The following is a 27171-nucleotide window of genomic DNA, read 5'->3' as shown; positions in this document are numbered from 1 at the left end:
GGAAGTTGCTGATGAGGCATAGACCCCAATAGTCAAAGGGATGTCTTTCAATCGGTGAAAGGCAACAGATTTTCCTTCTCTCCCTGAGTAGTGGAGAAGGCAGACCCCTGGGTTCTTTGCTTTGGCTCTCCCTCACAGGACCTGGGGGCTTTGGGGGTAGGACGTCTACAAGGATACTGACATCCACGCACAGGGGTGGGGTGGGTGGTGGGATCTTGCAAGCTGGACTCATGTTGACAACAAAAGCAAAGGAGATTAAGGGTGAGAAGAGGAGGAGGTAAGGACTTGGTAAAGGAGGGTCAGGGATCTGATGGTCCCTAAAAAGGAGGGAGTAGCTTTGTTAGGGCAGCTTTGGGCACTGGGAATGCTCACAGTAGCATGTTTCCAGGCAAAGCCTTCACACTTCTTTTATTTCTCCTGTCCACATCAGGGCTTTCTCTATAAATACTCTGCAGAGAGAGCAGCTCCAGCTGAGTCCATGTGAGCTTCCAAAGCTCTGATGTCCAGATCCTAATTTGCTTTTGCCCTAATTCTCTGTCTGTTTTCTTGTTCTGAGACAGGTCAGTCCAACTTTTCAAAGTCTCCCTCCTACAGATAAGTGACTTCATCCACGCTGAGCCTAGGTCCATCTGGCACAAGGCAGGAGCCAGAGGCAGGAGGTTCCTGCTGGGCATCTTCATGATTGTCCTGGGGACCCAGTATTCGCCAGTGGATGAGGTAGATGCCGTCCTCCGGCTTTGGGGCTTGTGGCTCTGTAGGGAGAGTGGCATGGCCCTGATGTAGTCTTGGCCCAAAGTGGACAGCCACCACAATACAGACTGCCAGCAGGACAAAGGCAGCAACAATGATGGTGAGCAGGGGCAGCCCGTCCCCTAGAGGTGGTCCCCAGGCCCCACCAAGCACCTCTGGGAGTTGCTTCTGTGGCTCCTGCCCTGCTGAGCTGTTCACAGCTGGAGAAGACCAGGGATGGTGGCCAGCCTGGTAAGAGAGTGGCAGAGAGAGAGAGGGTGACATAGAATGTACGTGGTCTGTTATGTACACATAGAAAAAGAGCAAGATGGAGACAGATGCCCAAAGGGAACCGAGAGAGAGAGAAACATAGACAAAAAAGAGAGAGAGACAGAGCGAAGAGATGGAGAGACAGAGAAACATACAGATTAACACAAACATAGCAAAAAACCCATTACCCCCCCCCCCAATACCTGCATGTAGGAAGAAAGAATAAAAGAAAAAGACAGACATGGTTGGGGGCCGGTGGGGGATACAGAGAGATGGAGAAAAAGACAAAGCCAAGGGGCACCTGGGTGGCTGAGTTGGTTGAGTGTCTGCCTTCAGCTGAGGTTGTGGTCCTGTTCTGAGATGGAGAAGGACGGCTCAGCAGGGAGCCTGACTCCCCTTCCACCTCCCCCCTTCTCCTGCTCTCTCTTGCTATCTCTCTTTCAAATAAATAAATAAATAAATAAATAAATAAATAAATAAATAAATAAAATTTTAAAGAAAAACAAAAACAAAGCCAAGAATAGAAAGAAAAAGAGAGAGATAAAGAAAGAGCCAGGAGGGACGCCTGAGTGGCTCAGAGGTTGAACATCTATCTGCCTTCGGCTCAGGGCATGATCCTGGGGTCCTGGGATCAAGTCATGCATTGGACTCCCTGCAGGGAGCCTCCTTCTCCCTCTGCCTGTGTCTCTGCCTCTCTCTGTGTGTCTCTTATGAATAAATAAATAAAATTAAAAAAGAAAAGAAAGAGCCAGGAGTGAAATAGGTACAGAGAGACAGAGAAAAAAGAAGCAAAGGAAACAAAGTCATTCAGAAAGCAACGGAGAAAGGCTTCCTTCCAGTCTGGCATATAGACTCCCCTCGCCCCAAGCCTGTCCCCTCCCCCTGCTCTGTCTTCCCAGACCTCCAGTAAAATTCCTAAATAGAGAATATATCCTAGGTCAGGAATCTGAGCACACTAGGGGCTGCTGTCCCGCGTCTTGGCCAGTGGGCAGTGAGCCGCTGTTTTTTCAAGTCCTGGGGAAAGGGAATCATTGTGTGGAGCATCTGAGGTTCCCACCACCCTCAACTCCACAGAAGGTGGAGGGGTGGTACCCTGGGGGAGGGAGAAAGAAAAATGGGGCAGGAACTCGCAAAGCTTGGGGTGAAACAAAGGGATACCTCATCCCAAAAGATATGATCTTTTTCGGGGTCCCAGGATCTGGACCTGGAGGAAAGGGGGTGCCCAGTGCTGATTCCTGGCTGGATTGAGGAGAACCCATGCCAGTCTCTGCCTCTTTTGGGGTCCCAGCCAGAAGCTGGGGGTAACGTCTGTCTGTCTCCAGTCTGCTAACTGTTGAGTAGGGGTGGGATGGATTGCCAATGAAGGTAGCAAACCTCCAAAGTGTAAATGCCAGAGCTGGCTGAGGAGGTCACCACAGGCTCAAGAAAGCTTTTCTCTCTAGCCTTCCCTTCCCCAGCTGGACCACTGCGGGTGGAACCTCTCCCCTAACCTGGAGCCATCAGCCTGGCCCTCCCCAAAAGAAAACAACTAGGGTCCAAGGAAGGCTATCCAGAATACTCTCCCTTTAGTTTTCTCAGTCACACTGTCTACCCCGTCCCAACCCCACTGTCCCTTTGCATGTAGAAAGCCCAATAGCCACCCCCAGTTAAAAGTCTAAGGCTCTCTGGGGCCCAGGTCACAGAGCTCCTGGGGCAGGGGTGGGGAAGCAGCTCCGGATGAGCAGGGGAAAAAGGGAAGCTCAGGCTGGTGAAAGGCTTGGGGGTCCCTGCAGAGTCAGACAGCCTATCAGGAGGGGGGTGAGCCAAGAGTCTACCTGGTGCATCCTCTGCCTGGTGCAAGGCTCCCCGGGGGACAGGTGGCCAGCCAGTGAAGAAGAGCCTGCTGCCCCAGCATGGGCCCTACCGGGAGCTGCCACGTCTATGGGGCTTTACCAGGCACACACCCTCTGCACACACACTCAATGTCTCTCCCCGCGCTTTCACTTCCGTGAGTACTGGGACTCCCCTGGGCCTAGCTCTCCCTTAAATGTGTTTGGACCTTGATATGGCACCTCCTGTTATGCTTCCTGCTAGCTTCAGAAGCCTGAGTCTGCCTGCCTACTCCTCCTCCAGCAGGTCCTACACACCTTGTGAGCCATCTCACCCCGCCCCACTCTCTACCATGACATGATGACTCCTCACCCCAACTGATTTCCTGAAGTTACTGTTTTTTTATTAGTGCAGTTTCTCAAACACACTGGAAGTGTAGACTATAATATACTAAATCTGTTTGGCCCAGCCACCAGCTCTGTCCATCTTAATAGTTTGTCACACTTATTTAAAAAAAATTTTTTTTTTTAAAGATTTTATTTATTTACTTGACAGAGTGCATGCAAGCAGGGAGAGTGGCAGGCAGAGAGAGAGGGAGAAGCAGGCTCCCTGCTCCATCCCAGGACTCTGGGATCATGACCTGAGTTGAAGGCAGATGCTTAACTGGCTGAGCCACCCAGGTGCCCTATTTCAAAAATTTTAGGAAATGAAATATTACAAATAAAATAGGAGCCCCATTTTTTGACCTCTCCCCTCCTTCTAACCATTTTGTTGAATATGACATTTATCATTCCCATGCAAGGTATATTTTTTTCTCTTTGGATTTTTTCCTCTTTGGTTATTATAAATATTAATTTTATATGTCTCTTTGCATTTGTCTGAAGGTAGCTTCATTTGAGAATGTGTGTGCTTCAATGTGTTAAAGTCACAAAAAGTGCCCACCAGGAGCACCTAGCTGGTTCTATCAATACAGCATGTGGCTCTTGATCTCAGGGTTGTAAGTTTGAGCCCCATGTTGGGTGTAGAGATTACTTAAAAATAAAATATTTTTAAAAAGCTCTCACCAGGGGCACCTGGGTGGCTCAGTGGCTGAGCGTTTGCCTTTGGCTAGGTCCTGATCCTGGGATCCTAGGATCAAGTCCTGCATCAGGCTCCCATAGGGAGCCTGCTTCTCCCTCTGCCTGTGTCTCTGCCTCTCTCTCTCTCTCTCTCTCTCTCTCTCTCTGTCTCATGAATAAATAATTACAACCTTAAAAAAAAAAAAAAAAAGCACCCAGCAGTTTCTCCTCTAACTGGAGAGTTCATAAAGGATAGTTTTTGGTTTTATAAATTTTATAAATTTATAATTTTTGGTCTCAACTAACTCCATGCAACCAGCCATCCCTCATTTTGTCCCTTGCTCTGCGTGTACCACCCTCCATTACAGTCTAGAGACCAGGAGACCTCTGGGAACTTCACTCATCCAGTAGCTTGATCTCAGGAGGCAACATGTAGCCCTTTGATTCCTTGTCCATCAGCCAAGCTGCTCCACACTCTGACGTTCAGGGACTTCACTCAGATCTCCAAGCTCACTTAAGCCCAGGTTACTGGGCTGCTGACCTGGCCTTGTAGGCTGGCTGGTCTTGAATCCAGCTAGGAGGCTGATCCCCTACCTGTCAATGATACCCAAGGCTCTGGACGTCCCACATTGGTTTACTTAGACTTCAGCCAGAAGGAATATGGGTTCTGCCACAGTGAAAAGCTTTAGTCACTGCTGTTTGGTTCCTGCCCCTAAAGACACATGTCCCATTGTTCTCATAAGCACCACCACTGAAGCTCCAGTCCCTGAGTCCAAAAGCCCAATTCCTGCTCCTGCTGATGGCAATCTCCCCTTTCCCTCCCTCATAAATCTTGGATCTATCTCCTAAAAGGCCTCAGAAAGGATAAGTGGGTGGAACTTTGGGGACTAGACTATTATTCCAGCCTTCCTTTACTTTTCCATCTCTATGCTCACTCTTCTGAGCTGCCCTTCCCTTATTCCCACCATCTAAACCTTAACCATCTTTTATGGCTTAGTTCAAGTGTCACCTGTGCCAGGAATATATTCTTCAGCCCACTAGACTGAGGTAGCTTGCTCTCTTTTGCTTAAACGCTATATCAGGATGTTTTTTACCTCGTTCCTGACATTTGCCACACTTTGTCTTATATACAGGTGGGTGAGTGCTCATTTTTCTTCCTAGCCTCAGAACCCCATCAAAGCACTCCTGTCTGTGTTCCAGAGTCTATCATGGGGCTTGGTACCACACAGCAGGTGCTGGACAAAGGTTACTGAATCAAACTGGAAACTGAAAGAATCCCTCCACCCCAACCGGGTCCTTAGGTTTGTAAGCCATAACCTTCACCTGTGGGGATGGCACTTCTGAGCCATGACAAATGTTCAGTGACTTATCCTCTCAGTCTCTTTTTGGCTTTTTGTTGTAATGGAGCCTCTTGGAGGCGTTCAGGTTCTAAAATGATAAAAAATCTGCTCTTGGGCAGCCTGGTGGCTCAGTGGTTTAGCGCCACCTTCAGCTCAGGGCCTGATCCTGAAGTCCCAGGATCGAGTCCCACGTTGTGCTCCCTGCATGGAGGCTGCTTCTCCCTCTGCCTGTGTCTCTGCCTCTCTCTCTCTCTCTCTCTCTCTCTCTGTCTCTCATGAATAAATAAATAAAAACTTTAAAAAAATCTACTCTTATTTCAGAGGAGAAGTCCTGGCTTTCAATGTTTAGGCGTGGGAACCACAGATGAAAAGACTCTGGGGTCCTCCCCACATTCAGCCTTCCGGGATGGAGGGCCCTGACTCAGTTCTGTGCACTGGGGTCATTTCTCTTTTCCAATTCCCAAGGTGGGTGGGTAGTGGTTAAATAGACCACAGAACAGTAAAAACGTTGCCGTTAAAAATGATCACCATGAGGAGCGCCTAGGTGGCACAGTGGGTTGAGCGTCTGACTTTTGGTTTTGGCTCAGTTCATGAACTCAGAATCCTGGGATGAAGCTCCCAGTGTGGAGTCAGCTTGTCTCTCTCCTCCCCCACTTCACCCCACCATATGCATTCTCTTTCTAAAATAAATAGGGACACCTGGGTGGTTCAGCAGTTGAGCATTTGCCTTCGGGTCAGGTCATGATCCCAGGGTCCTGGGATCGAGTACCACATTGGGCTCCCTGAAGGAATCCTGCTTCTCCTTCTGCCTGTGTCTCTGCCTCTCTCTCTCTCTCTGTGTCTCTCGTGAATAAATAAATTTCAAAAAAAAATCTTAAAAAAAATAAATTTTATTGGGCAGCCCAGGTGGCTCAGTGGTTTAGCACCGCCTTCAGCCCAGGGCGTGATCCTGGGGTCCTGGGTTCCAGTCCCTCATTGGGCTCCCTGCATGGAGCCTGTTTGTCCCTCTGCCTGTGTCTCTGCCTCTCTCTCTCTCTCTCTCTCTGTGTCTCTCAGGAATAAATAAATAAAATCTTTAAAAAAGAGAGAGAAGGACAGAGGGGCACCTGGGTGGCTCAGTCAGTTTAGCATCTGCCTTCTGCTCAGGTCATGATTCCAGGGTCCTGGGATCAAGTGCCACATCTGGCTCCCTGCTCCTCGAGGGATCTGCTTCTCCTCTCTCTGCCCGCCAGTCCTCTTTTTGTGCTCTCTCTCTCTCTGTCAAATAAATAAATAAAATCTTTTAAAAATAAAATAAAAATAAAATAAAATCTTTTAAAAATAAAATACATAAAATAAAATTTAAAAAGAGAGGAAAGGGCCTTAGAGAAGCTACGTCATAGTAGCAATGAGCACCCCCACTGCCTGGATCTCCATTTCTCAATGCCATTTGCCACTAAAAGGAACTGGGGCTCCTTTGGAGAAACAGCCAATCTCAAAGTTGGCATGGGATGAACATGGAACATCTTGTTACTCCAGAAAGTAAGAAAATCCTCAAAGAATGATGGAGCCATGTCAACAGGACACAAAAGCCAGCTCAAAGGGACTCCCAGTGACCAAAATGGGGACAATCTGTGCATCAAAATAATAAATTATTGTAATGTGTAATATTTACAGAATTCGAAGTACTTATTTGCAAATAAGTACTTAATTATAAAGGTGAAAAGAGGACCTTTAAAGTGGGGAAAGCTAGCCATAGTGGCTGAACGGTGGCCCCCACAAAAGTATGTCCGTATCTTAGTCCCCAGAACCTGTGAATATTAACTTGATGTGGAAAACCAGTCTTCTCAGATGTAACTAAGCTAAGGATTTAGGGACAAGGAGGTCATCCTGGATTATCCAGATGGTCACTAGATTCAATGACAAGTGTCCTTGTAAGAGACACACAGAGGAGAAGGTGATGTGCAGATAGAGGCAAAGATTGAAGTGATGTGGCCACAAGCCAAGGAATGTCCAACAGACACTGGAAGCTGGAAAGAACAAGGAACAGATTGTCCTCTAGAGCCTTGGGAGGGAATATGGCCCTGCTAACATTAAGAATTGTTAAGAATAACAATAGGGGTGCCTGGTGGGCTCTGTCAGTGGAGCTTGTGACTCTTGATCTCAAGCTTGTAAATTCGAGCCGGACCCATGTGGTTGTAGAGATTACTTAAAAACAAGCAAACAAAAACAACGTTTGTAAGGCCTCCCCGAAAAATGCTGGAAGTCCCATCTGCATTGGGACCCTGGGAGTGGAGAGGAACGTGAAGCATTCAGAGTCTACAGAGCATGGATGGCTGGTGGGCTGAGCTTCAGAGTTCATCTTGGGAGACGAGGACCTGGTCTGAAATAGTATGGGGAGAGATTGGAGTTCGACTTCAGGTAAATTTCCAAAAGCCTCCAGACAGTGTGCGGAGGAAGCTGATGGACCCCTCAGAGGGGCAGAGAGGGGGGCACGGACCCCGTTGCCATCACTGGTCTTTGTGGAAAGGCCCTGGAGGACCCCACTGTGGCGCTAGCCCAGGCAGGGCAGAGCCCCAGGCACAGTCACACTGCTCCAGCTTTACATCCTCATCTGGGCTGCTGGCTGAGCAGGGCCCCTAGAGCCAGGCCCAATCTGTTTCCTTCTATTCTTTGACAGGAAGCTCCTGGAGAGCGAGCCCCCACCCCACACCCCGCCCCAGCACTCCCTCTCTCTTCTCCACTATGGACAGAGCCACCGCGGAGCTGCTGCCTGCCCGCCACAGACCCAGCTGACATGGGCACCGTCAGAGCGGCGCGGCTGTGCGGGGCGATCCTTGGCTTCCTCCTGCTCCAAGGTAAGAGGCACTTGCCACCCTGCCTCAGCACTTCCTCTCCCGCCACTGGCGGTCCTGGGCGCCTGTCCCTCCTTCACAGAGTGGGAGGCACATGCTCTTCATCCAGGCCTGTGCCCAAGGGAAATTCCAGAGCCTTCTGATGAAGAGAACCAGCTGAAATGGTGTGGGGGGAAGGGTGGCCATTACTGAGCGAAGGTGAAGTTGAGACGTGGCTAAACCCTTTTGTGGGAACATTTCCAGGGTGAACTGGGGCCTCCACAGTCTGACCTCCTGAAATGCGGGAAGCCACCATCTTGGTGTGAGACTGAGGCCAGAGAGCTCCTTCCAGGGTGTTCTGGCACAAAATTGTCTGCTCCTTGGGCTTTACAGATGATCCTGACTCTTCTTTCATACGAGGAGTAACAACCTGGGAATTCCAAATGTTGACTTGAAGCTCAAATCACAGCAAGAGAGACTCAGGTTAGGTACAAAGAACTATCTACCAGAGAGGATGTATACAGCATCCTCACCTGAGGGGCTGGATGAGAAGGCATCCAGAGGAGATGCCTGGAAACAGCCCCTCTGAGACCAGATTCTGGGAGCCAAGGAAGGGTGAAGCAGCTCAGGAGTCCTCTAATTAGGGAGCGGTTGCTGGGAACCATGAGAAATCCAGGAGATTCTGACTCACAGGGCAGCAACTTCCGTTTGCTCATCCCTTCCCTACTCCCATGTCACTCTCCAGCAGTCCTCTGTTGGAGACTTAGGAGCCTGCTCATACCAAGTGCTTGGATGCGGACAGAGGAAGGCCCTCCCTTGGTGGGGGTAGAAAGCCTGAGTTCTAATACTCCGTCCCTTGGAGAGGTCAGACTTTCTCTAGAAGCCCATGGGCTGGGAGTAAAACTCTGATTGCTCACCCCATTCCCATCCCTACCCCACCCCCGGAGGACAGAGTCACAGGTTTGATCCGGGGCTCGGGGACTAGGCTGTGGTAGAAACCTCAGAAGTGGCAGAGAAGGACATTAAAGGGGAGCCTCATGAGGGGCACTGTCCCAGGCAAGTGGCAGGGCTCATGGTGCCCTGTATAAACTCTACATAAGCCACGGTTACCCTTTGAGTTTCCTCATCTCTCATCCTGATATCTCAGCACGCTTACTGTCTCCCTTGAGGAACCCTTTTTGAGGTGATTCAGGCCTACAAGGTGACTTGACTTGGATACACAGAGACTTGGAGGATGTCTAGCATTTATTGAGCATGGACTGTCAGGCACTGAGTTAAGTGCTTTATACGAATTTTCTTATCCTCGCAACCACTTATGAGGTATGTAAGTCATTTGTGTTTTAAAGAAGAGGAAAAACTAAGGCCCAAGTCAGAATGTAAGTGGTAGAGTCAGGACTTGAACTCATACCTGTCAGACTCCAAAAACTGTGATTTTTAAACTACTAAATTCTGCTGCTGAGGAAAATAAGGGACAGAGGTGGTAGAGAGGAAGAAGGGAGAGGCTGGAAGGTAATGAAGCAGGTAGGGATTAGGGAGAGGAGACAGGAAAATCAGAAATCTCATGTGGCCAGGGTTCTTGGGGTGTCTACAGGCCCAGGGGTCAGAAGAACCCTGGCTTGCAGAAACAGATGTTCCCAAAGTCCCTCATCTACTCACAGAAGAATCTACTGCTAACAGAAATTTCTGGTAGGAGGATAGGGCCAGAAGACAGAGAACAGGGTACTGGAGCTTAGAGCCTGTGGCTTTGGAACTCTTTCTAAAACACTGGTTTTGTTTCCACACCTGCCAGAAGGCAGTGCATTGTGTTCATCCATGAAGAGCTAATGTGACAACCTGATAGAGCTCAGACGGTACCTAAGACGTGCTTCATCAATTACTGAGAGGTGTTGTCAGGATGTGCCTTGAAATGTTCTTTCAGGGTCATTTTCAGCTGGGCAGATTGCTCTCTAGCCTTGGGTCCCTACTAGTTTTAATCCCCCTCTGACGCCCCACCCAGTGAGAGGGTGGGGCTACCAGAGACAGGGTGACTTGGAAAAACACAGCCAGGGTTTAGGCGAGCTTGGGTTTGGAAACCGTTAATTCTACCCCATCCAAGTGATATCCCCATGGAGGAAGGCAGTAGTTAAGGAAAATAAACAGGCCGCCAGGCTACCACAGGCTGGGAGGGCCCTGGCCCCAGCCACCTCTGCTCACCCTTGCCCAGGCTTGGGACCTCCGTGTTGATGGGAGCCTGGGAGTCCAAGCGCCAGGCCAGAGGCTACAGTCTCAGCAGTGGCAGAGGGACGGGAACCCAGCTGGGCGGCTCCACTTCCCCACGTTGTTTTCCTTTCACATTGTTCACAGGTTTCAAGAATGATTTCATTGTGGAAAATGAGCAAACACAACCTGACCTTTCAGGTCCCACACACACAGGGGCCTCACATACAGGCACACAAGCACACATACACATCTGCACAGAGACCCACATGCACATACGTGGATGTACAAAAAAGCCACTGAGGGCTTCTGATAGGGGCCTCCCCGTAACTGGCTCCTCCCTGGGTTTGGTCAACCACGGCCATGTCGGAAGCAGCCTCTGCCTATGAAAATAAGATTGGCTGCTTGTTCTAGAGCTGCCCTGGCTCCTACATGTTCCTCAGAACTTACTTGCTGTGTGCACCCGTACTTCCAGCTGGAGCGGGGCAGAGAGACAGCTCAGATACCTACCCCAATCCATAACCTCATTTTATTCACCACATCTTTCCATCCTCTTCCCTTGGGGCAGAACCAAGATGACAATATTCACAGGGGAAAATGAGGGGCTCAGTGGTAGGATAGCAAGAACCTGGAGTCCAAGGTCCTTATCTAGACGTCGCAGGTTACTGGCCCTCTGTCCTTGGACAAATCACTAGTTTGAAATAACCTTCCCCTGACCTCAAGGCAGGTTGGTATAAAATACACATGGGACTAAAGAGTCAGGAAAGGACTCTGGCACACTGAACCACGAGGTGGTGGTGATGGTACTATTGAGTGCTAGTTTCAGAGGAAGCTAGCACTGTGAGCCAGAGCCACATTCTTCAGCCCTCTGCCAAGTGTGTCTGCCTTCCAACATGGAAGGTTTGGAGAGCCTAGGATCTTCTGTGGGCTCTGCACTGGACAAGAGACTCACCAAGCTAGTCAAAGTGTTCTGCTTTCTCTGGCAGGCCACCACTCCCAGCCCATGACGATGCAGACATCTCGGTTTCAGGGTAAGAGCAAACACATAGCGCCTACTCTGGTATGGTGACCTGGCAGCTTAGGAAAGGCAAGACCAGATCTCAGGTGATTAGGGCTGGGGCCTGAGCTCTCAGGACATGGAAGGCTGAGCTCTTCTCAGGACTATTTCAGCTTGACCCCGTCTCACGTGCTTTCAAAGAGGAGTAAGATGAATGGCTGAGGGTGGGGGTGGCAGGGAGAAAGACTAGAAAACTCTAGTTACAAGGGAAGAAGAGAAGGAGATAGAGTAATAGAAAGCAGTGACCCTCAGCCTCAGATGATTTGTTTCAGGAGCCTTTGGCAAACCAAGTCTGATCACAGAACCACTTTCTTCCAATACAGGTGAGTGAGTGTGGCCAGTCCCTGCCCCCACCTAGCCCTTCAGATCTGCTTGGAACCCAAGGGTTCTCAGTTGGATGAGGGAGTGTGGTATCACCAAACCTTCCCCCCTCTACCTCTTCCTGCCTCTGTCCTTACAGGAAATAGCTCTTCCTCAGAGCCCAGAAGCTCAAGCTCTCCGGCCAGTGCTGGGACCCCAGGTACTCTGCTGCTCAGATCCAGATGCCCTCTGGGGAGGGCCCAGTGGGAAGCAGGCACAGTTTCTGCCCTACAGAAGAATATAGACTAGTAGGGAAACACACAAGTAAATGGGACCTCACATTGCCAACTACAAAGCAGGGTGGGAAGGGATGTGATAAGCATGAAGAGAAGGTGCCGGAGGAGCAGAGACTGATGCAGGCCACTTCAGACTTGGGAGTCAGGGAAGACATGTTAGAGTGAGTGACCTTGGAAGTGGAGGCCCAAGAGTTAACCAGATGAAGACTGTGGGTTGGAGGGTGGTAGCGCGTATATTCTAGGCAGATGTAACTGTATCGGTAAGGTCCCAAAGGGAAAAGAAAATATGGCTCCTTCTGGAATTGAAAGCAGTAAAGAAAAGGAAGATTTTGGACTAAAGAGAACCCCCGTGTACATACTGGCTGAAGCCCTGAGCAGGCCCACCCATGCTTCCTAATCCGCAGCAGCTCCAGAGAGGGCCTCACAGGTCCTCGCGGTAACCATTAAACCCGGGACACTGAGCACAAGCACCATGGATGGTCAACCCCAGTCCCTGGTGGGCATGACTCAGCCCCAGCCACAGAAGGACACAGCACAACCTAGTGAATATGTGGGGCTGAGGATCAAGAACACTAGGTCATTTGTGGTTGGGGTCCTTCTCCACCTCGTCAGGAGGCCCAGATTCTGTCCCACAGTGAGGCATCTCAGGGACCAGGATCCACATCAGTGGCAGCCTGGTTTGGGAATGAGAGAAGGTTGGTAGGAAGTAGAGACACAGCCTTGGGCCTGGTCACAGTGAAGGTAAAAGAAGCCTAGACTCGGGACTGATAAAATCACGGAGGGGGAAGGGAGAGGGAGAACCCAAAATGATGGAAAGGGAGGCAGAAGGGGTTTGGCCAGGACTATATGCTTTTCGGGGCAGGCTGACCTTCATGTGCCAGTGTGGGGAGAGAGCTGGGAGGGAGTGGCCACTTCCATCCTAGCCCTGCTGTTTCATGGCATAGGTCCAGCTATCCCAAGGAGCAGTGGTATGTCCTGCCTGTACTCTCAGTGAAGAGCACCCTGACCCTTCCTCTTATCCTACCCCTTGGCTCTGAGATTTTTTTTTAGACTCGAAGACTTATTTGGCAGTGCAGGTACAGATAAGGAAATGGATAGCAATCAAACTTGCAGTACAATGAGTGGAAGAGGGGGTGCCTGGCTGACTCAGTCGGTGGAGCTGTGACTTTTGATCTCAGGGTTACAAGTTCAAGCCCTGTGTTGGGTGTTGAGATTACTTAAAAACAAAATCTTAAAAAAAAAAGAAAAAAAAAAAGAGTTGAAGAAGGGAAGAGATGGGTAATCATACTACTTTTTAAGAGGGCTAGAAACTGGTGCCCCTTAACTGGCAGCCTGGCTTATTAAATCAGTGCCTAGGGATAAACATCCAGGGGCTTTTTTCCTCCCACTTCAACCCTTGGCAAAACACAGATGGCTCTACCTTGCCCAGTCCGGCTCCCTATCTCTAGAGCATAAATGAGCCCCAAGGGGATGGTGGGAAGAGAATAATAGGAGAAGCATTTTGAACTTTTTGGAGTCCCCTGGAGCTAATAACATGAGCAACCAGCAATGCAATTCACCTCATCCCACATCACCCAGTTCCAACCTCCGTCCTAATGAGATCTGGTCTGAGTGGCAAGGAGGAAGTCCTTTTTGTAGGGCATTAGCTCCTTCTGCAGTTCTTTTTTTTTTTTTTTCTTTTTAAGATTTTGTTTTCTCAGCTAACAGATTTTTAAGATTTTGTTTAACAGCAAAGAGACACACAGAGAGAGGCAGAGACATAGGCAGAGGGAGAAGCAGGCTCCCTGCGGGGAGCCCAATGTGGGACTCGATCCCAGGACCCTGGGATCACGACCTGAGTCAAAGGCTCACGCTTAACCACTGAGCCACCCAGGTGCCCTCCTTCTGTAGTTCTTTACCCGGGGAAGTGGGAGGGAGCTAGCCATGTCTCTGGTGGGCTATGCCAGTCCCTTCATTGACGTACCCATCCCCACTCCACTTCAGACACTTCTCAAAATATTACTCTCATATCAACCACCATGAGCCTGAGGATAAGAGAAGACTCAACCATTTTGCCCAGCCCCACGTCAGAGACGGTGCTCACTGTGGCTGCATTTGGTAAGAGAGAGGAGAAGATGGGGAGAGTGGCAGGAGACCCCACCCCTGAACTAACTTATACTCTGGCTCCAGAAACACGAGTTTAAATCTCACCTATTTATTTGTTGTAGGAGGGCTTGGTTGATGAAGAAGGCCCTGGTAGGAAGGCGCTTCCACTGGGCCTCCAGTCAACTCTTCTGGGCTCTGCCGGGTTCCATGCTCTTATAGGAGGGTGGGACAGGGCTGTGGAGCTCGCTCTCACCAGGGGTAGCAGGCTGAGAATTCATTCATCCAGCGGAGAAGGGGAATTCACTCTGCTCTCAGAGTCTATCTACACGGCACTTGGCTGGGAAGGGAATTTGGACTCTTCTGGCCCCTCTCTGACCCCTCCTTTGCTTCTCCTTTACCCCATTCTCCCTGTCCAGGTGTTATCAGCTTCATTGTCATCCTAGTGGTTGTGGTGATCATCCTAGTCAGTGTGGTCAGTCTAAGGTTTAAGTGTCGGAAGAACAAGGAGTCTGAAGGTACATGCCCTTCCACTTGGGGTCCCACATTGTCCCTCTTTGCTAAGAGACCAAGAGCTAGATTTTGGGACTGACACCCAGCCTGGAGTGCAGGAAAAGAATGGCTCATAAGCACCACTGATGAAATGGGAGGGTAGTCCACTTGGGTGGGCTTTGAGGAACAGGTTGGTCTTCTGAGGTATAGCATGTGACCCTCCCCCCAGTCTGTGTCTTTGGATGTTTTACAGATCCCCAGAAACCTGGGAGTTCGGGGTTATCTGAAAGGTAAGACTGTCAGAGGCATAAGGGAGAAATCATCTCTCTGACCTCTCAGCACCTACTCCAACAAAGAACTGCTACTTCCTGCCTTCTGCGCACACGCTTGCATAAGCATGCATGGAATCTTGACAGCCACCAGCAAGGCCAGGGTTAGGGATGGGTGGGACAGGGGTGACCCTAACAGGAAACAATCAAGTGACAGGAGATGAATGGAACTCTTCAGCCTGAGGGCTAAGCCTCTATAACCCCCTCTTGAAAAGTGTAGGAATTCAGATGCTAATATGCCCCTCTTTTTAAAAAAAGATTTTATTGATTTATTTTAGAGAAAGAGAAAGGGGCTGGGGGAGGGAGAGAGAAAGAGGAAAACCTAAGCAGTCTCCCCTCTGAGTGCAGAGCCTGAGGCAGGGCTTGATACCACAATCCTGAGATCGTGACCTGAGCTGAAACCAAGAGTCAGACACTTAATCAAATGAACCACCCAGGACCCCCTCTATTATACCCCATTAAATAAGAAAACACTAAGTTAAGGAGCATCTTGTATATGCCAGGTACTATGGCAGGTATTTTATAATATTATCTCAAATCCTTACAGCAATCCTTCCAGGCAGATAATACTGCATTCTGTACATTTGAAAAAAATGAGATTTGGAAGAGGTTGTAACTTGGGCAAGATCACATAAGTAGCAAATAGTAAAACTAAGATTTAAATAGAAGTTTTTTGGGCTTCAAAGCACACTCCCATTTCATTAGAGTCCATCGCCAAATTACAGGTTTAATAGAAACAAAGTTCGAGGTTCCAACACTTTGCCCCACAGTTATTTAACCACTATATTGACTTCTGTTCTTCATTGTTCAACCATGTTCCTATCCTTCCCCTAGCTGCTCCACAGCCAACGGAGAGAAAGACAGCATCACCCTGATCTCTATGAAGAATATCAACATGAATAACAGCAAAGGATGCCCCACCGCAGAGAAGGTCATTTTTTCCTGGTTCCTTTCTACCTTCTCCTCCTTTTAGCTTCAGATTCTAATCCCTTAACCAGAAAGGTGATACTATCAAAGATCCAGCCAGGCTCTGCTCTCATCTTCTCTAGCCTACTACTGCTAAGAAGTTCACCCTTTTTCATGACGTATTTATTTTGCAGGTTCTTTAGAAGCAATGTTGGGTCCCCATGGATCCAAGGATGATGCAGCTGCCCTGTGACTATAAAGAGGAAGGCGATGGGATCAGTAGATGCACGAGCCACATATAAATTATTTTATTATTTCACTTTTACTCCAAGATCTAAAGGACACTAGCATTACCCCAGATCTAGGAGCAAGCTACCAGTATGAGAGACTCCTTCCCATATGGGCAGCCACTCGAGAAACACAGCCTGTTCCTCTCACCTGCTCACAGTCACAGGAAGGAAGAGTCTGTAGAGCAAGAGCAAGGAAATGATAAAATGGAGTGGCCCTTGCTACTTTGCATTAAAATTATTTTCTGGCCGACAGTCTAATTTCTTTTAAGGTCTGTGCTCTTGTGCATATTTGTTAACAGTGTTCTAGGAGCTGTGGGGCCTCCTTTCCTGGGCAAGGCATGGATCAAAGTTTCTGCCTCTGAGGGAGCTCTCTGAGAAACCTGTGAGGTAGACTAAACATTTTGTCAGGTCTGCCTCAGTTCACCTGGATTTTTAAGGAGGAATGTGGTCCTGAGTGACTAATCACTTCAAGAGAAGAGAGAGAAAGGGAGCTGTAAACACTAACCAATCTTCACCAGTAAAGAAGTTTTGAACCTGAAGAGTGAGAACATGAGAGGCACGATGCATGCTGACTAGGGAAGTCCAGCGGTGAGGGCTGAGTAATATGAAGGCAAATGTCTTCTCTCTGCCCCAGGGTTGACATTTCTCACTTTGGTCCTAGCTGTGAGAATAACACTGGGAAGGTTTGGAACAAGGGTAGGTCTGTAATTTCCTAAGGCAAAACCCACCCCCTTTACCCCATACAGCTATAATCTTTGTGTCCTAGAAATAGAACAAAGGGGGACAAACACTGTAAAGTCTTTTAAAGGGAAAGAGGAAAAGAAAGCAGTTACCAATTTTCTTAGAAATCTCCATTATGACACTGGTTTGGAAGTGAATCTTGGTTGGGGAAAATTCGGTGGAAGAGTCATCTATGTGTGTCTGCACAGAGGGGTTAACTTTATAAATACCTGCTAGCTGGCAGTTCAGATTATAAGGAGATGACCCATTCTAAAACAATGTGCGACAACATGCTATTTGCTTCTGGATTTAGACTTTGCAAGGTGATATGATAGAGAAAGCCTAGGACAAAAAACTTTACCCTCTCCGTTTCATTGTAACTATTCAAGTGGACTGAAGAAACCTACTGGATTCTAAAATCTTCTAGGGCAAGGCTTAAAATCTAGTTGTGATTAGATGTCTGTAGCTCTATTTGGTACACGGTGCCCAGCACATCAGAGGCCATAAAAACTTGGGAAGTAAAAGTACTAGTTGGCAATTGCAGCAGATAATGTCAAATATCCCCACTCAGATTCCACTTCAAGGTCAACTCACTGTTTCCCCAGCTGTTAGGAGTGTTGGCTGCTAAAGTTTAAGAGAGAGAGAGAGAGAGAAAGGAAGGAAGGAAGGAAGGAAGGAAGGAAGGAAGGAAGGAAGGAAGGAAGGAAGGAAGGAAGGAAGGGAAAAAAAAGGAGCATTGTCTCCTGAGGGCTCGTAGCTGGTTGATGACTGGTGGGGATGGGATAAAGACCTGGACCTCTTGCCTCAATTTCCCCTTTCCCCAATCCTGCTTCCCTTACTCCTCACAGCTCTTGTTCCCAGGAGCATTCACCAAATAAACTTTCAGCATGCAAATCTCAGAGTCTCAGAGTCTATTTCCAACCTATAATAGCAATACTACAGCATTAAAAAAATATTACAGCATTTTAAAATTTATTTGTTTTTTTTTAAAGATTTTATTTATTCATTTGAGAGAGAGAGAGAGAGAACTAGCACAAGCAGAGGGAGCTACAGAGGGAGAAGGAGAAGCAGGCTACCCACCAAGCAAGGAATCCAATATGGGGCTTGATCCCAGGACCCCAAGATCATGACCCTAGCCAAAGGCAGATGCCCAACCGCCCAAACCATCTAGACACCTACTATAGCATTTTAAAAAATTTTTTATTTATTTATGATAGGCACACAATGAGAGAGAGAGGCAGAGACACAGGCAGAGGGAGAAGCAGGCTCCATGCACCGGGAGCCCGACATGGGATTCGATCCCGGATCTCCAGGATCGCGCCCTGGGCCAAAGGCAGGTGCCAAACCGCTGCGCCACCCAGGGATCCCCCTACTATAGCATTTTTAAAAAGAATTTATTTATTTGAGTGAGTGAGAGAGCACAAGTAGGGGGGAAGGGCAGAGGGAGAGGGAGAAGCAAGCTCCCCGCTGAGCCGGGAGCCCAATGTGGGCTTGATCTCAGGACCCTGGAATCGTGACTTAAGCCAAAGACAGATGCTTAATAGACTGAGCCACCCAGGTACCACTAAAATTCTATAGCATTAAAAAAAAAACAAAAAACAAATCAGATACGTTTATTCAAGCCACACTGCAAAAAGCACATGATTTCCTAGCCAGTTCCAGTACAAAAAAAAAAAAAAAAAATTCCATCATTGGGATAGAACTCTTCAGGTGACATAACAATGTCTAGAAGTACTGGATTCTATCTGAATTGTTCTTGTTATTCTGGGTGCCATGGGTACTTAGCTCACCTGCTTATCATACTGGACTAATTAGGTCAAGAACATGAGGTTCACTCTAGATAACTCAGTTGATATCTCCATTCTAAGGCCATAAGCTTCCCCCTGACTCTGGACAATGTCCTGCAAATATGAGCTGTTAGTCATAAGGTATTTATATGTGGGAAAAAGGGTGTGAACTGGTATTAATATGAGATTAAATGGATTTTACCCAGAAACCAGCATTGCAGTTCTACACTAGCCATGTTGGTTTTCCTATTGTTAAACAGCTATCCTTTGAGAAGGAGTCAAGGATAGATTAACTTAATTCTCTAGCAAACTATATTAGAAGGAGTTCTGCTAGAGGATCTTACTATTTATGCAAATACAAGAACCCACCTCTTGTAGGAAATCTGAGTGTAGCCTTCAGCAGCTTTTGCAACTTCCCTGAGACTGTATCTCTTCCTTGATGTCTAGACAACAGGATGGTGGCCATTTACAAGACAACTTCTTCCCTATTCTAACACAGGCCCCAACGCAGGAACAGGTGGTGGTGTGGGGTGGTTCCTATAGAGTATCCTTCTTTTGCTTCTTCCCCCATCTTATGGGAGAGCAACCAACAAATCAGCTCAGGCACACAGGCCCAGTGGGACAGAGGGATCATTTACTCAGTATCTTTCTTCCAGGAGTAGATGGTGCAGCATCTCAATCATATAGAGCACAAGGCAAACCTCGGTGTCACCAGCAAAAATTTACTACAGTTCAACAAATATTTCTAAAAGTAAGTAGAGAAAACTGATAGAAATTTGAGGCAAGCTCTCAGTAAAATGGTTTAGCAGATGAAGGATCATTGCAGGCTTTTTGGCTTAGTTCATGCGCTTAATTTCCTAAAGCTAGACTAGTACTAATCAACTCTATTAGATCTGTTGGAAAACATTATGTGATGCTGCTTAGCGGTCTCCCTCTGGATTTGTGGACATCCTTTATCACCTCTTTGAACTTCTTTCTACACTTACCTCCTTCTCCTTGAGAACCATCTCAGAGATTCCAAGTTCTCTTGTCTTATTTCCTTCCCAGATGCTTCCTCACCTGCTTACTTTCTCCAGGCACCTCCATCCTGAACCTTCTGAACCCAAAGCTTCCTCTTTTACCAAACACAGAGACTGAATTTGATAGTGGGAATTGCGGGATCCCTGGGTGGCGCAGCGGTTTGGCGCCTGCCTTTGGCCCAGAGCGCGATCCTGGAGACCCGGGATCGAATCCCACGTCGGGCTCCCGGTGCATGGAGCCTGCTTCTCCTTCTGCCTATGTCTCTGCCTCTCTCTCTCTCTCTCTGTGTGACTATCATAAAAAAAAAAAAAAAAAAAAAAGATAGTGGGAATTGCTTTGTTGAGTAGTTGGTATACTCAAGCCAAAACTGGCACAGAAGTGTTCTAAATGTTGAGGTTTGGAGTTCTAAGTAAGTCCTAGTGATACAGTCATAGAAACATTCATCTAGTAGTGTTGAGGTGTAAATGAGCTAAAGGGTATATTTGCTGGCATATCTAAGAAGGTTACCATGATGAGACATTTTTTACGGATCTAGGAGTAAATGAGTCTTCTAAAAAAAAAGTGACGAGGGATCTCTGGGTGGCGCAGCGGTTTGGCGCCTGCCTTTGGCCCAAGGCGCGATCCTAGAGACCCGGGATCGAATCCCACGTCAGGCTCCCGGTGCATGGAGCCTGCTTCTCCCTCTGCCTATGTCTCTGCCTCTCTCTCTCTCTGTGTGTGACTATCATAAATAAATAAAAATTAAAGAAAAAAAAAAGAACTTTCTTAAAAAAAAAAAAGTGAGGAGTGAGTATGATGGAAAAGGTTGTTGAGGTACCAGACATTTCCAAAGGGCTGCAGCTTCCCCCATTCTTTTCAGCATTCTTGAACTTGGACTGTACTCCTAAGTAGCTCCAGAATTCATAGTATCCCTTCTCAATCCTATTACTCTCCACAGTGCTCTAGTGCCCCTACTCTCAACCAGATACCTCTAACTTCAATAGTACTCTGACATCTCTGAGTACCTCTAGACCTTAGCCTATGCCCCTAGACTCTAAGGCATACCCCACCTTCCTTGGTCCATATTTTAGAGCAGTCTGTCTACTTTTCCCAAACTGAATAAACTGCCTTCTTATATTCAATCACCTGATGTATATCCCTGATCAGGTCCCTTGTCTATTGAACACAAGTGACTTCTTTAGGATCCAGCCTTCTGTGCTCATATATCCTACGACCACCACTGACTGCAGGGAAGGGATAGAACTGCATACAACTGGAGGGTTTTACTATTTCAATTTGTGTCTTGGGCTGATCATCTCCCAGTCCTGCCCCAAATGCCTAAGTAACTGCTTCTTGATACCATTGTTGGCATACTGATTTGGTTTTCCAGTAAGATCCCAAGTAATTTTTCATTTTGGGATGAATTGATCATTTTTCACTTATGAAACTGATCTTTGGCCATCCCAATTCACCCTCAGGCATGAGTCAGTAAGAACATTATGAAAATCTTTTATTCTTTGCTAGACCCCATGCAGACCTGAGTGGGAAAATGCAGGAATATTTCACTTCCCTTTTACTAATTTTTGTAGGACCTTCAGAAAACAAGGGAATGGGCCACAGAAATGAGTGGGGTGGAATGGAAGAGAAAAGTCTGAGAGGTGCCCTGGAGTAGGATGGGATGGATGATGGGATGGATGAAGGGTAAGGAATAGCAAAGATAGTGACTTTATTTTATTTTTTTTAAGATAGGGACTTTAATGCTGGCTCCAATGCCTGTCCCTCTCTTCTTTCTCTACCCCTGAATCCTAGAGATCCCTCTAATGATGTTTGTGCCAGAGCAGCTAGACAAATAGGGACATACCCAGACTGTCCTCTGACTACACAAATCTACTGCACTTTTCTATTTTCTTGGTTCTTAAAATTTCAGGATTGAGTTCGAAAACCCCAAAACCCATCTCTCAGCCTCCAGGACCTAACATACATTTAGCACAGGACTGGCATTAGCATATATTTTATTTTATTTTATTTATTTTATTTTATTTTATTTTTTTAATAATAAATTTATTTTTTATTGGTGTTCAATTTGCCAACATATAGAATAACACCCAGTGCTCATCCCATCAAGTGCCCCCCTCAGTGCCCGCCACCCATTCACCCCCAACCCCCATCCTCCTCCCCTTCCACCACCCCTTGTTCGTTTCCCAGAGTTAGGAGTCTTCATGTTCTGTCTCCCTTTCTGATATTTCCTACCCATTTCTTCTCCCTTCCCTTCTATCCCCTTTCACTATTATTTATATTCCCCAAATGAATGAGACCATATAATGTTTGTCCTTCTCCGATTGACTTATTTCACTCAGCATAATACCCTCCAGTTCCATCCACGTTGAAGCAAATGGTGGGTATTTCTCGTTTCTAATGGCTGAGTAATATTCCATTGTATACATGGACCACATCTTCTTTATCCACTTATCTTTCGATGGACACCGAGGCTCCTTCCACAGTTTGGCTATTGTGGACATTGCTGCTATAAACATCGGGGTGTAGGTGTCCCGGCGTTTCATTACATCTGTATCTTTGGGGTAAATCCCCAACAGTGCAATTGCTGGGTTGTAGGGCAGGTCTATTTTTAACTCCATTGAGAATGGGGAAAATTAACAAGGCATTAGCATATATTTTAAAAGGACATCCTTGAGATAAACAGTCATACTGTCACCCTCTGGACTAGTTTGCAAAACCTTTCCCAGGCAGGATCTCATCGCGTCTCCCTGAATGCCCCTAGTGTTAGGCGAGGCCGAAGCCACCATTCTTAGTCTACAGATGAGGAAAAGTGTGGGCCCCAGTCACCCAGCAGTCAACCAGCAGCAAGAAACCTCCGCGGACCTCGCCCCAAGGTCGAGCCCCATACAAAACTACAACTCCCACAGCCCCTCGCGCGGAGCCTGCCGGGAGTTGTAGTCCAAAGTCCCGCAGCTCCTATGCGTTGGACTACAATGACCAGCATGCCCCGCGCTTCTTGCCCTTTTCAGCCTCGGGCTCCGGGGAGGCTCCGCAGACCTGCTGATTGGGAACCGATATGGCTGCGACTCTGGGCAGCGGGGAGCGCTGGACCGAAGGTACCAGGTCCTTGCGGGAGGGTGGGACAGGGCAGAGTTCGGGAGAAGGATGGGGCTCCTTGAGATTCCTAAGGGCTGAGATTCTCGGCCTGAGGTGAAGGATGGAAGCCTATGAGGAGATGCTGAGCCTGAGTAGGTAGGGTTCCGTATTAGGTGGGGGACTGCCTATGGAAGAGGTCAGAATCTGGAAATCAGGATACCTGGCTCAATCTAAGGAACCGGCCAGGAACCCAGAGTCAGCCGTGATGACTTTTTTGCCTCCGGCCTCCAGCCCCGCCCCATCCCTCCTCGGCCCGTGCCCAGTTTAGGGCCAGCGGTGGTCAGGCCCTGCCTGCCTGGGTGGCTGGGAAGTCAGTAGGATGATGTGGATTCCCACAGCTTGCTTGCCCGGCCCTTATCCCCGCTCCGCGCAACTAGGCCGCCTGACTCTCCGTCTCCACTTGGTCCTGCTCCTGCAGCCCGCATCAGGACCGATAGGCTGGCCTTTTCCATCCTGCAGTCAAGCAAAGAGTATTGATTCAATACGTGTTATGTACCCTGCATTATGCTGATCGTGCAGCAGGGATCTGACAGACTTGGGCCCCTGAGACCACAGAACTCTCAGTCCATTGAGGGAGTTTAACAGGTAAACAGTTATGAAACAGAGCCTCTAAGTCCTGAGCTATACAGCAAGGTCTTAGGTTTGGGAAGCAAACTGACAGCCAGCCTGACTGTCAGAAGAGGCCTCAGGAAGAAAGTGTTACATATGATGACATGAAGGATGCCTTGGAGTTAGTCAGGCTAACAGAGGAAGAATGTTGCAAGCAGAGGGAACAGCATGTGAAAAGGCACAAGAGAAAAGAGAAAGCATTGCTGATCTGAAAGATGTTTGGTGTGTGTAGAGCTTAGACGGCAAAAGAGTTTGCGGTGAGGGAGGCGGCTGCAGAGGTAGGCTGGGCCTGTGATAAGAAATTTGGACAAGGAGCAGTGGGTAGTCGCTAAGGGACTTTAGGCAGGAGAGAGACGTCTTTAAAGAGTTTCCTGAATCCTTCAGACGGGACATGAGTCCTCTATCTTCTTTGACTGGATTGCTGTGGCCTTCTTTACATTCTCCAGGTGTTATGATAAATTGAATCTTCTCCCTTTAAACTATAGCCCCTTTGTGGTCAAAATAGGTCTTATCCACACATTTCCATGATCTGTCTAGCCAAGTGTCTTGTAGAACTGAACCAACCCCTAGTTTAAATCTTAGTGGTGGGAGGCACTGCAACAACAACAAAAAATTTTTTTATGAGCAATGTCACTTCTGACCATGGATCACAGAAAAATAAAGACTTCCCCTGCATTGCACTAAAGGTAGACACCTCTTGAAAGGCAAGGTATTGAGGACGTGCCTTCTAAACCCCTTTTCTGGCTCTGATCCAGAATTATTTGCTGAATGACCACTGTCGTTATGGTGGACATTATTGTGCTTCATATTTCTAGCATTATATGTTTTTCATGATTGCCTCTCTATTTACTACATTGTTTTCTCAAGGAAGATGTTCGTTCAGTTTTATATGGATGCTTAAAAATCTGTATGATGTCAGTAGTTTGGCCCTCATACTTATGTCCTCCTTGATAGCTAGGGCAGATAGCAAAGTTGATTGCAGACCAGATGGAGGCCTAATGGAGGCACTATTGCTTTGCAGCTTACATTGATGCAGTTAGAAGAAACAAATACCCAGAAGACAGACCTGAAAGTCATGACCCATGTGGCTGCTGTAACTGCATGAAAGTACAAAAGGAAAAAAAATCTGAGCATGAGTGGAATCAAACCCGGCAGGGTGAGGGGAGTGCCACTTACACTGAGGAACAGCTGCTTGGGGTACAAAGGTGAGTCTGTGGTAGAATGACATGAGTGATTTTAATGTAGAGTTCCTGGCAGATATTTTATATATATATATTGATGGCTATTAGTACTTTTATTATTGAAGCACAATTCAGAGGCAAGACTAATGGAAGTGTACTGTTAGGGTATAATCTGAGGTCACTTTCCAGCTGGAAAGGAGAAGCAGGGAAACGCAACTAGACATAATGGACGTCTATACAACATCCTAGCCAACAACAGGAGAATATACATTCTTTTCAAATATACGTGAAACATTCTCTCTCTCTCTCTCTCTTTTAAAGATTTTATTTATTTATGAGTGACACACAGAGAGAGGCAGAGACACAGGCAGAGGAAGAAGCAGGCTCCATGCAGGGAGCTTGATGAGGGACTCGATCCCAGGACCCCGGGATCATGCCCTGAGCCAAAGGCAGACACTCAACTGCTGAGCCACCCAGGTGTCTTATCATTCTCCAAGATAGATCAGATGTTAGGCCACAAAACAAGTGTCAATAAATTTAAAAGGATTAAAATCATACAGTGTATGGTCTCTGAAATCGACCACAGAAACAAATTTAGGAAATTCACAAATATGTGAAAATTAAACAATATTTATTCCTTTTTTTTTTTTAAAGATTTTATTTATTTATTCATGAGAGACACAGAGAGAGAAGCAGAGACACAGGCTGAGGGAGGAGCAGGCTCGATCACAGGACTCCAGGATCATGCCCTGAATTGAAGACCTGAAGGCAGACGCTCAACCGCTGAGCCATGTAGGTGTCCCAACAATATATGTTCCTAAAGAGGGATGCCTGGGTGGCTCAATCAGTTAAGCATCTGCCTTCAGCTCAGGTCATATCTCAGGGTCCTGGGATCAAGCCCCAAGTTCTCTACTCAGTGAGGAGTCTGCTTCTCCCTCTCCCTCTGCCGCTCTCCCCTGCTCATGCTCTCTCTCTCCCCTTCTCAAATAAGTAAATAAAATCTTTAAAACATATATATATATATGCATATATATATGCATGTACATATATATACATATGTATACATATATATAATAAATATATATTCCTAAAGAACAAATTGTCACAGAAGAAATCATAAGAAAAATTAGAGAATACTTTGAGATGAATGAAAATGAAAACATAGCATACCAAAGTGTATAGGATGCAGCTAAAGCAATATTAGGACATTTATAGCTATAAATATTTAAATATATATATTTAAAAATCTAAAATCAGTAATCTAACCTTCTACCTTAACAAACTAGAAAAAAAAAAAAAAGCGCAGAAAGAGTACACTAAACCCAGGCAAGCAGAATGAAGGAAAAAGTATAGAATGGAAATAAATGAAATAGAGGTTAGAAAAACAACAGAAAATTAACAAAACCAAAAGTTGGTTTTTTGAAAATATTAACACAATTGACAAACCTTTAGCTAGGCTAACCAAGAAAAAGAGAGAAGACTCAAATAACTAAAATCATCACTACCAATCTTATAATGATAATAAAGATTCTGAAAGGATACTATGAATAATTGTATGCCAACAAATTTTTTTGTTAAGATTTTATTTATTTAGGGATCCCTGGGTGGCGCAGCGGTTTGGCGCCTGCCTTTGGCCCAGGGCGTGAGCCTGGAGACCGGGGATGGAATCCCACGTCTGGCTCCCAGTGCATGGAGCCTGCTTCTCCCTCTGCCTATGTCTCTGCCTCTCTCTCTCTCTCTGTGTGACTATCATAAATTTAAAAAAAAAAAAGATTTTATTTATTTATTCATGAGAGACAGAGACAGGGTTGATAGGAAACCTTGACAGACAGAGATAGGAAACAGAGTTGCTGGAGGGGAAGTGGGTGGGGGGATGGAGTAACTGGGTGATGGCCATTAAGTAGGGGATGTAGTATAGTGAGCACTGGGTATTCTATGCAACTGATCAATCATTGAACTCTACCTCTGAAACTAATAATACACTACATGTTGATTAATTGAATTTAAATAAAATAAAATAAAAAATTCTAAGAAAATTAAAATGAAATAAAAAAATAAAATAAAATAAAATAAAATAAAATAAAATAAAATAAAATAAAATAAAATATTCTAAGAAAAACCTAGGCCCAGAAGACTTCACTGGTGAATTCTACCAAATGTTTTTAGAAGAATTAACTAATCCATCATAAACTATTACAAAAAATACAAGAGAGGGGAGCACTACTCAACTCATTCTGTGTGGCCAGTATTACTCTATAACTAAAACCAGACAAAAATGTTATAAGAAAACTAAATTATCAATCAATATCCCTTATGGATATAGATTCTAGCAACATAGAAAAACATAAAAAGGATTATATAGCTTGGGGTGCCTGGGTAGCTTAGTCAATTAAGCATCTGACTCTTGGTTTATACTTAGGTCATGTTCTCCAGTTTGTGGGATCAAGCCCTATGTTAGGCTCTGTGCTCAGTGGGGAGTCTGCTCTTCTCCCTCTGCTTCTGCCCCTCCTTCTCCTTCTGCTTCTGCCCTTCCCCCTGCTTATGTGCCCCCCACCTCTCTCTTTTTCTCAAATAAAAAAAATGAATAAATCTTTTAAAAAAGGATTATATACTTTGACCAAATGATATTTATCCCAAGAATGCAACGTTGTTTAACACATGAAAATTAATCAGAGTAATACACTATATTAATAGAATAAAGGACAAGGCCACATGATAATTTTAATAGGTGCAGAAAAAGCTTTTGACAAAATCC

The 27171-nt window shown here is 46.6% G+C and overlaps 3 protein-coding genes across 15 annotated transcripts in view; 2 read left to right on the top strand and 1 right to left on the bottom strand.

Annotated features, from left to right (window-relative positions):
• Positions 1 to 381: 381 nt before the first annotated feature.
• SMIM33 (small integral membrane protein 33) lies at positions 382 to 19624 on the bottom strand. Of its 2 annotated transcripts, none has more exons than XM_077897472.1 (2): positions 19461 to 19624; positions 382 to 978 (listed from the first exon to the last, which is right to left on the bottom strand). In XM_077897472.1, exons 1-2 carry the CDS (start codon positions 19479 to 19481, stop codon positions 589 to 591), a joined length of 411 nt encoding a protein of 136 aa, XP_077753598.1. In that variant the 5' UTR covers positions 19482 to 19624; the 3' UTR covers positions 382 to 588. The 2 variants fall into 2 exon arrangements, with proteins under 2 accessions (XP_077753598.1, XP_077753599.1); XM_077897473.1 differs by lacking the exon at positions 19461 to 19624 and adding an exon at positions 2814 to 2941.
• ECSCR (endothelial cell surface expressed chemotaxis and apoptosis regulator) lies at positions 7886 to 16214 on the top strand. Of its 5 annotated transcripts, XM_077897463.1 has the most exons (9): positions 7886 to 8043; positions 11202 to 11246; positions 11545 to 11595; positions 11733 to 11792; positions 13852 to 13965; positions 14370 to 14468; positions 14696 to 14732; positions 15606 to 15702; positions 15872 to 16214. In XM_077897463.1, exons 1-9 carry the CDS (start codon positions 7983 to 7985, stop codon positions 15878 to 15880), a joined length of 573 nt encoding a protein of 190 aa, XP_077753589.1. In that variant the 5' UTR covers positions 7886 to 7982; the 3' UTR covers positions 15881 to 16214. The 5 variants fall into 5 exon arrangements, with proteins under 5 accessions (XP_077753589.1, XP_077753592.1, XP_077753594.1 ...); XM_077897466.1 differs by lacking the exon at positions 11545 to 11595; XM_077897468.1 differs by lacking the exon at positions 13852 to 13965.
• DNAJC18 (DnaJ heat shock protein family (Hsp40) member C18) overlaps positions 18447 to 27171 on the top strand; it is a 32021-nt gene continuing 23296 nt past the window's right edge. For 4 of the 8 annotated variants that reach the window (XR_013379586.1, XM_077897420.1, XM_077897421.1 and 1 more), the window contains exons 1-4: positions 18450 to 18615; positions 19131 to 19225; positions 22500 to 22586; positions 24257 to 24440. Coding sequence is in view for 7 of the 8 variants with exons in the window: in XM_077897420.1 (XP_077753546.1) it covers positions 22547 to 22586; positions 24257 to 24440 (224 nt within the window). In the remaining variant the exon portion in view is untranslated. Of the gene's footprint in view, positions 18616 to 19130; positions 19226 to 22499; positions 22587 to 24256; positions 24441 to 27171 lie in introns of all 8 variants that reach the window. The other 4 variants (XM_077897416.1, XM_077897419.1, XM_077897422.1 and 1 more) reach the window with 3 other exon arrangements.

The sequence above is a fragment of the Canis aureus genome, chromosome 5, assembly GCF_053574225.1.
Source record: "Canis aureus isolate CA01 chromosome 5, VMU_Caureus_v.1.0, whole genome shotgun sequence".
In the NCBI taxonomy this organism is placed as follows: domain Eukaryota; kingdom Metazoa; phylum Chordata; class Mammalia; order Carnivora; family Canidae; genus Canis; species Canis aureus.
The sequence above is the reverse complement of the archived record's forward strand: the minus strand, read 5'-3'. Positions and strand labels throughout refer to the sequence as shown.